Genomic DNA, 9,542 nt, shown 5'->3' with positions numbered 1-9,542 from the left:
GCGAAGTACTTACTGGTTCTTCTTTTCTATTTCTAAGAGGAAAGAAAGCTACTTCACGTGTGACTCCAACAAGAAAGTTCTAAATTTCTACTTCAGTTCAATCCTACTTGTCAGCTCATGTCATTTTTTTTTTTGGAAGCTCGTCTTGCGGATGCTTGGTCCTTCGAACTCAAACCTTGAGTTAAGACATTGGGGCATATATATTATTCTGTTGAAACAATCTTCTCCAAAACCTAAGCTCATCAGATGCAAACCAGCATTCATGCAGATACGAATGAAGATGTCTAAAGGTTTCCATCGATATAATTCATAGGATGCTCAATGCATTGGTCAGGACAATCACTCCTTACATAGTCCAGCATGCTAAACACTCTTAGAAGAAAAAAGGTTTGCATGGCAACACACGGTTCAAGTCGTACGATAAGATAGTTAAAATGGTAACAGCAAAGGAAGAATGTTGTGGTATGAGAGTGATAATCCAAGATGTTTAGAAGTAGACCCATTGAAATAGAACAACAACTACAAGAAGCCCAGTGTATCTAGGGAGGGTAAAATTTACACAGTCCATACCACTATCCCCGAAGAAGTAGAGAGGTTGTTTCCGATAGACCCCCGGCAATTGAAATAGAAGAACATCAATAAAAATCAGTATATCAAATACTTTATGATGGAACACCTCATACAATGTAGCTCACTACCGAAACTATGAGAACTATTCAATTAGATAAAAATCTAGCAAGTACGAGATATTGAATGTATGTATTATTCTGAATTGCTTTATATTTCATAAACACGATGTTCCTTGGTTGAAGTTTTTGTTTGTCCCTTTGTTGTTTCGTGATGTACTTAACAAACTTGTTGTAACACCACGTATTCAAGTACGTATACTGGCGTATTCAAGTACGTGTATTGTTCTTATTTATATGGAATTAATTTTTTTTTATTTATACCGAAATTTGCCCGTCGATGGTTCGATACGAAGGTTATTGAATAAGCTTTCCAACGATATAAATATTTCTAAAAATAGATAGGTTTCGGATATAATCGAGCACGTTCAAAACTGTAAAACGGTGGCCGGGATATTTGGGAATAGTAAATGTGCAGGACAATTTCCTGCACACAAACTACTGAGGCCAGCCGAATTTTTGGGTCAACTTCGAACGATCATAACTACCTTAATATAATGAAATGGGAGAGATGAGACCTATGAAAAGAAATATCTTTGAGTCTTATTTTCAATGCAATTGGTTTAATCCAAATCCAACGTCTGAGTAAGGAGTTATACTCGTTTTACTTCGGCCTATCAAAACAGATTTTTAGGGTCAAATTCAAATGACCATAACTCCTTGTACAGGACGAAATGGGTGGCCTACTTTATATGAAATGAAATCCCACTGAATTATCCTTCCAACGATACCAATTTCACCCAAATCCGATATCGGAGAAAAGAGTTATGGTCGATCTACTTTAGCTTATCAAAATAGTTCACCAAAGGACAGATTTGATATTATTTAAATTTTAAAGGCATTTTGGTCATTTCATATTATATTATGGACAGGAAAATGTGTATATTTACATGTATATGAGTTTAAAAAGTCATTTTCATTATCAATCATTGAGAAAGAACAAACCCTAGCCAAATTTGACCTTTAAATTACTTTTGATTCAGCTGTAGAAATTTCAAAGTAATCTGATAACTGCGTTTGTCATCTCGAGAGCTTCGAACGGCTCCTATAATTTGTGCAAATAGGATTGCATAATCAAGAGGTGAATTCTAAGGTATGAAAATTGTTTGCCTTTATTCTTTTCCATATGTATATGTGTGATAGAGGATTATATGTATTGGTTGTTATTGAAAGGTGATGGAAATAGGGTTATGGACTATTTTGCATGTTTTGGTTGTATTGAATTATGGAAGGTGGATATGGTAATTGAGTTATGGAAGGTGGATATGGTGATATACTATTGAATTAATGATTATTTATGTCTATGGATTAATTTGGTTTAATAGATTGGTTGGAAGGATAAATGAATCCAAACTTGATATTGGAGGATGTTGTATGAATATGCATGGCATGTGAATGTAATTGGAGTATACGAGGATTAAAGTGACACCCTTTATGGTGTAATTAAGGCTTACTACTTGACCACTAGTTTGGTGAATTCAAATAATTAAATTGTGACGTTTGGTTGCTAATACTAGATTGCTATATATGCTCTTTGAATCGGAAGCTGGCCATTTTGCTCTAATAGCAGGAAGAACTTTCTCTATCAAGCAATCTCTAGTTATATCTTTAGTTACTGACTGAATGGGCTTTGTTTCCATAGTTCCTGCTGTTCTATTTTGCTATTCCGCTTAGCTGGTTCCTTAACTACAAACGAAAAAATACCTATTTTTCCAGAAAACAACTCAATTCCATTTTCATCAAATCGAGGACGTACTATAGCAGCCATAAACTTAACCTTTGGAATAATATTTTTACTTTTGTAAGAACGATAAAGATCTGGCTCATGCTCTCCAGGAAGCAGGTAGTACCTTTCAACTTTTTTGGACAAAAAAAACCACTTTTCGTCGATATGAACATAATTAAACATATTCATAAACATGGGATTTATGTTGATTGTATTCTGATCAATCATTGAGAGGCAGTATTGAAGTCATACCTTTTTCTTTCCTTCGGTTAACTGAGGCTTAATGGAATTAGAATGTGGCCGAAGAGTTCCATCTTTCACACGCTGAAAGACAGTTGATTTTGCAATGTTCATCACAAAAGCCAGAAATCGAATATTTGTTCGACGACAAAGTGGAATTTCTTTGACTTGATTAATGTTGACTCCAATCCATTTTCTTCCAACTTTACCTGTAAGTCTTAAAGACACATCTAACAACGACATACCATTATCAACTGATGATTGACATTGTTTCTAAATGCTCTGAATAGTTCTTATTGATTACTTGAACAACATCGCAGCTTGTGTTATAGATCCGTATTTAAGACTTCCTTCCTTACTTTCTTTCAAAAGAAACTTTGCAATTGCTTGACGTTCTTCTAATTTCAATCGTTTATTTCTGAAGGTTGAGTCTATAGGTACGACGAACCTCATCTTTAGAGTAATGGCAAAAATAAGAGAGGAGATAAAAGGAAGAATTTGGAAATTATCCAAAACAAAAGAAAGGATACAGTAACCAGTAGATGCAAAAGAACATCTCTCAAATGAAAAGAAGATTTGGCACCACAAAATAACCATTTGCTAAAAATTCAAATGAAAAGTAGGTTTAGCGCCCAAAAATTGAAACCAAAATCAAATCAGAAACATAAATTTTTCGTGGAAAATCCGTACATGATGGCAAATTGGTCCTATTTTCTGGAAAATTGAATTTTGCAATAACAAATTTTTCTTAATTGTTGATAGAGAAAATGAGACTAAAATTTTAAATTAAAGCGATACACTGATTTGGACTACTGAATTCTTTGCAAAAGAGAGAGACAGTTATGTAGGTGGTGTATTTTTTTAGTAGTTTTTTTTTAATACTGTACTCTCAATTGCATTTTTTAATTATTGTGAAATTTAATAAAAGTACCTAGTGGTCCAGTACTTTTTTAAGAGGGGCAATTTAGTAACTTTAGCAAGGTCAATGCCTATTTCTTAAATATCGTGTCGGGTCAAATGGCGACATATAATTTAAGACGGAGGGGGTATTATGATATTCAATGTTCATCAATCCATAAGCAAATTACTTTCTATAGTTCCCAGTAGGTTACAATGAGTCGGTCCGATTCAAACCTATTGCTCTATACAACTCTTAAGACAAATTTATAAAATCAATCTTCTGTAAATAGAAAATGTAAATCAAAAATCAATCTTTAGAGCAAGTAAAAAGGACCAAAGGATAGCAAAAATTAATTAGTATCGCAGAACAAGAAGATATCCAAAGGATAATTGAATTAGTTAGTACCATAACAATATTAACTACAAATCTAGAGAAAATAGATTAAAACTTGAATTAATTAATTTGTATAATAGATCAATAATAATAACAGATTTGAAATAAAATGATTAAGGCTTGAACTAGTTAGCATCATGTATCATATATATAACAAACATCAAATGAAAACTTGCTCCAAAACTTTCTCCACCATCAAAGATGCACTTACCAAAAATAAATCATGATGGACTAATAAAAATTGAGATTAAGAACATGAATTTTGCTTGAAACTTGTGTTATGGTGTCAAGGTGCACAGGGAATACAGTGGAGAAAAGGAAAAACAGAGAAAATGAAGATGAAAGAAGATTTTAGGAAAGTAAAATAGTAGAGGCAAAATACACGGTAAAGTGTCATTTACTGGAGGTTTTAGTTACCAAAATACCCTTACTGTTGGTGTTGTTAACGAAAATATCCTCAGATAAGACAAAATAGTAGTAACTAATGTCTTCATTTATATAAAAGTTTAAAATATAATCATTATTATTTTAAAAAAATGTATAAATTTTATTAACTAAAAATATATTAGTGAAATTACTTTTAACCTTGCAAGAGTAAAGAATTTATTAAGGAGTGTGTCCAATTCAAATGGGGTAAATAGAAAAGATTGAATGGTTTATTCAACTATTTTACATTGAGTCCACTTAATTCATTGATATTTTAGACAATACTTCCTCAATATTCATAATAAATGAATTTTTTAGATATTGTTGATATTTAAGGTAATTTAATTGTTTCAATAATAATGTTGAAATTTTTATTTATTCTTATACTTCAGTTTTGTATTTCTTATATCATGAATTTAAGAAATTTAATTGTTCCTATTTATTTATTGTTTTGAATTAGTTTGTTAAAAGTCAGTATTGGAAGCCAATGTTGACAAAGTGATGTTGACACCCAATTTTGACCTCCAGACACTACATTTAGTCTGTTATTTTAACCAAATCGTTAATTTTTAAAATTAGTAGTTTTGCATATTTTCTTGCATCAAACAGATTTCCGACATATCGCTTTCATAATTTAGAAAATGCATAAATCATCAATTATCTTTTAGAATCATATTTTTATCATATTCTAAAATTAAAAATGACATTTTTATAATTTTATTAATTAAATTATTTTCACTTAATTATGCACACTCACAATTTTGCAAATACATTGTCTAGTTTGCTTTATTTAATACTATTTATTGATATTATTATTTATTGACATTGCTATTATATATATTAATATTATATATTATTTATAATTTATTATTATAATTTATCATTTAATTATTATTTTTTTCATTATTATTATTTATCTTTTATTATATTTTTTTATTATTTATTATTTAATGTTGTTATTTATTATTTAATTACTATTATCATATATTATTATTATTCGTACTTTAATTGAAATAACAGCCTAATCAAAATTACCTTGCATGATTTTGTTTACCTTTTAATCCAATTTTATTTAATTTCTTACAATTATAGCCTATTTTTACCCAATCCATTACAATCTTAACCCAATTTCTTACAATTTAAGCCATTATTTTTCATCCTAGCCACATTTTAATTCCCCCATGACATTAAATCTCAGTCGTCGATCAAAAACCAATCCAACGGTTGAGATCAAAAGATCTCTCTTTCTCTATTTCAAACCTACAAACCCTAACTCAAATTTTTTTCCCCAACTTCCGCCTCTATCTCTCCACCTCTCTCTTCTCTCTCTCTACAAACACCTCCAAATCTCGATCTCCGCCCCCCTCCTTCTATCTCTCCGTCTCCAATCGACCACCAAAACCACCCCCTCCGCTCCGAGTCCTCGTCGCCATGCCGCCATCAACGGCGAACAGCCTTCGCCGTCGCCTCTTTCTTCTCCTCCATACGTTCCGCCAGCTCCTATCCCAGGCGAGTCCAGCAGCTGCTCTGATGGCCAGCCCCCTCCCTTCTCGTCCTCTACCGGCGAACAACGCCGCCATCGACGGAAACGGCCAGCCAAGCCTCCACGCCGCCGCTCCATCCTCCGTCCTCCAGTCGCCTTCTTTCTCCCCTCCGGCGAACATCCAACAACCGCGACACAGCCTTGACTCCTCTCCCACAGCGATAACTCCGGCAAACCCCTTCGTCGTTCCAACCATGCAACCCTTCCTCATCGAAAATGAAGAATCCGTCTTCAGGTTTGATCCCATGTTCAAAATATCTGTGTGAACTTTAGTACTATTTCTTCATCTGTGTCTCTCATAAGTGTGGCCACGTTTGATTTTTGCTGAATAAATGTGTTGATTTTAAGTCTGTGATTTTTATTCGACCCTATTTGCATGTCCTGCTTGATTGAAATTTCATGATGCTTAACTTGAATGCTGAGTCAATTTGTTCATCTCTCTCTGTTATGTGCAAACACGCCTAACTTCTTGCAACTTCACATTTTTTATGCCTCTTAGTCAATATGGATAATTTTGTATGGGAAAAGCATATATGTGACGATTCGAGGATTTTTTCGTAAATCTTTAATAAGGCTAATATGTGCACGTTTTGACTGTTTGGGTATGATCCTGTACCAATTTGATTTGAGAAAAGCATCTCAGTAATTGATTTTTTATTTTTCTTGCCTTACTTGGTTGACAGACATCCCCTCACACATTAATTATGGTAAATTTAGATACCTCTTCTTGATTTCATTTAATAAGTAGGAAGGATCTCTTTTTACTTGTTCTCTTCATGGAAATTTCAAATGTTATAATAGGATATTATTTATTTATGGCAACTATAGCATGATTGGTGGAACGGATTGATTTACCCCATCCATTTAAGGGAACAATCCCCTTAATTGATTCATTATATGTTATTCTTCTTCCATTAAATATTATTCTTCCTTCATTATTTGGGATTGTGGACGGCCCTCCTCACTATATAAACTCACCATTCTCTTTCTCTACGAGGACAAACTTCCCCTCCGCTATTATTCCCTCTATTTTCTCTTAAAAGTACTTTGAAGTTCTTTGGCACTTTGGACTTCGAAAAACATTCGGTCTTGTCCTTGCTGCAATTGCTTTGGGTTCTGTTATTATTGTTTGGTGCCTAATCGGTTAGTCTCTATCGACGCATTCTTTTCTTATTCTGTAGCATTTGTGATAGTAAAGCATAAAAAGCATGTCTATAGTAACTAATTTAAAATAATTATGATTTTGCATTTTTCACTGTCATAAAGAAGATTAAAAAAAGAAAAGAATAGCTTACTAGAGTGTACTATAACTAGTTCTAGCTGTTTTCTTGATTAGTAGCACATTTGGTGCAATTTGAAGACATTCTGGGTATTGCTGTTTGTATTTTCTTGTTCTGTGTTTTCTTTGTTTGACTGTGGTTTCTTGTGAAAATTTTGTCATAATTGAACACAGCTCAGGGTTTTACTTTTCATAGCTATTTTCTACTTTGTTTCTGATATTTTGTTGGGTTTTTGCTTTGTTCTTGCATGAAAATGTAAGTTCGTTTTCCCCATTTTCTTTTTTTGGGCCAAGAGGGTGAGTGATGTGGTGGGCAGAGGGGCCAGTGGGGAGTTATTTTGTTTAATTCTTTCCAAATTAATGGGAAGATAATGTTTGATAGAATCGTATTGGGAAGACAAAGTGTGTGAATCACATTCAGCAGAATGGGAGAAAAGGTGAAGAAATTTAAGAGAGGATTTTGAAGGATGAATGATAGCTCAGCTAGAGAAATGAATGATAGTTTAGCCGCTATTACTGAGAGACAACCTCAAAGGCCTTGTGGTTGTGTGGGCATTTTCTTTCAGCTCTTTGATCGGAACCGTAGATTTGCCAAGAAGCTGTTTCCAAAGAAACTGCTTTCCCCAGGTTAGCTACTACTACATTCCACTCATTTTTAAAGCAGAATGGTTAATTTCTTGAAGGTGATTCTAGCTAGAGGGCTAAATTATTTCCTTTTTTGTGCTGCATTTTTATAGCTTGCTTGAAACAAGCTTCAAAAAAGTTTGGACGGGATGAGAAGCAGCCAAAGCTTCGTTTGGTACTCATTTCTTGGACTATACTCCCACATTTAGCTTTCTTTTTCTTCTATTGTCTCAGATTTTAGCCTGATAGGAAAGTTTTTGTTTTTATTGTTTTTTGTTCTTGTATGAACAATGTAGATTGCTGAAGAGAACAGTGGGGGTTTTCCAAATGTAAAGAATAATGGAATGACCGATACACGTTGTGAAAGCAAGCGTGAAATGAAAGCTCCAAGTTTGGTTGTTAGGCTCATGGGTTTGGAATCGATGCCAGCAGGATCAGGCAGTAAGCCCCAAAAGGCTTCAGCTTCTGAAACTTGGAGCAATGTCGCAGACAATCTTGGTGCTCGACCTGGCGGATCTGATAAAGAAGATATGGACTTTGAGATGGCCGAAATAAAGAGTTCAGAACCAGGTTTGCAAAGGTTTAGAGCTAAATGTGCTCTCACTTATCCTAATAGATATTTTTCTCCTTTGGAAGATGAAGCAGATTTAGTTTGGAATTCACTTGATCACCATTCAACTGACAGCTACCTCTCCAGCAGTCCCAATAGTAGCTCAAGTATGGTCCCCGATACGACATTTTACTATTTGCATACTTCCTTTCTTTCCCTCAAATACATAAATTAAAAAATAAGACAACTCTGAACTTGGATTTCATGCATCCATGCTTCTAATAAATATGATGCTTGTTTTCTTCCAGAGGACAAAGTGCTTGTTGAATCAGTGGACTCTGTTGATGATGAACCACTCATTCCAGAACCTGATAGAGATCTTTCGGATTGTGAGACCTCATTATCCACCAGGAGGAGTTGCCGAGAACTGATTCATAACGTTTCTGGAGTGCTCAGCAAGATTGATCAGTTAAAAGGAAGCAAACTCAGCTACGCAAAACAGGTCATTTTGAATGCTGAACTCATATTTTTGGAACTACACCTCAACAGCAGGCTCTACCTGTAGAGGATGGGTTCTCTGTGAGCCATTTTCTCAATGAACATGAAATGTTTTCGAGTTTTCTGTGGATGGCCTTCGGTGAGTTGCTTGGCTATAATGACCCAAAACAGATGAATCAGCTTAAAGGATTCGCCTTTGATTGTCTATTAGAGTACCTAGACTCAAATGTTTCCCCAATCTCTGATTTTGGTTTCAGAACCTGTACCAAACTACCCTCAAGTATGACCAAAGAGATTCTGATTGCTGATATTATTGATGAGGTCTAAGAGTGGACACAATTTGTTGGTTTGATCCCAGACGAGCTAATAGAATGGGATATGAGCCATTCTTTGGGTAAATGTAGGGACTTTGAAATTGAAGAATATGAATGTGGCACTGAAGTTGCTAGGCATATTCTCCAAGAATTAGTAGAAGAAGTTGTCTTAGACCTCTACAGTTCTTGCTAAATTTGGATGGAACTGTTAGTAGCTCCTCTTTTGGAGACTTTGTTGCAAGCCTATCAGTGTTGTTCTCATGTGATAACTCTTGACTCAATAATGTCAAGCAAAGTATTTTGTACAAATCATTGATTCTGCATCTGATTCGACTTATTGTACTTGTGCTTTTGCATTTATG

At 34.3% G+C, this 9,542-nt stretch overlaps 2 protein-coding genes across 2 annotated transcripts in view; one reads left to right on the top strand and one right to left on the bottom strand.

Moving 5' to 3' along the window:
• LOC124895516 (serine/threonine-protein kinase Nek7-like) overlaps nt 1–2,895 on the bottom strand; it is a 9,401-nt gene extending 6,506 nt beyond the window's left edge. The window contains exons 1-2 of the mRNA XM_047405962.1: nt 2,665–2,895; nt 2,303–2,565 (exon numbers count right to left, since the gene is read on the bottom strand). Of these exons, the coding sequence (XP_047261918.1) occupies nt 2,303–2,565; nt 2,665–2,895 (494 nt within the window). The remainder of the gene's footprint in view (nt 1–2,302; nt 2,566–2,664) is intronic.
• Nucleotides 2,896–5,633: 2,738 nt separating this feature from the next.
• LOC124895511 lies at nt 5,634–9,536 on the top strand. Its single transcript, XM_047405959.1, has 5 exons — nt 5,634–6,150; nt 7,577–7,821; nt 7,932–7,993; nt 8,115–8,535; nt 8,677–9,536. The coding sequence occupies exons 2-5, from the start codon at nt 7,662–7,664 to the stop codon at nt 8,931–8,933; spliced, it is 900 nt and encodes a 299-aa protein (XP_047261915.1). The 5' UTR covers nt 5,634–6,150; nt 7,577–7,661; the 3' UTR covers nt 8,934–9,536.
• The last annotated feature ends 6 nt before the right edge of the window (nt 9,537–9,542 follow it).

Source organism: Capsicum annuum, unplaced genomic scaffold, assembly GCF_002878395.1.
Source record: "Capsicum annuum cultivar UCD-10X-F1 unplaced genomic scaffold, UCD10Xv1.1 ctg82773, whole genome shotgun sequence".
In the NCBI taxonomy this organism is placed as follows: domain Eukaryota; kingdom Viridiplantae; phylum Streptophyta; class Magnoliopsida; order Solanales; family Solanaceae; genus Capsicum; species Capsicum annuum.
Note: the sequence above shows the minus strand (reverse complement) of the source record. Positions and strands in the feature narration are given on the sequence as shown.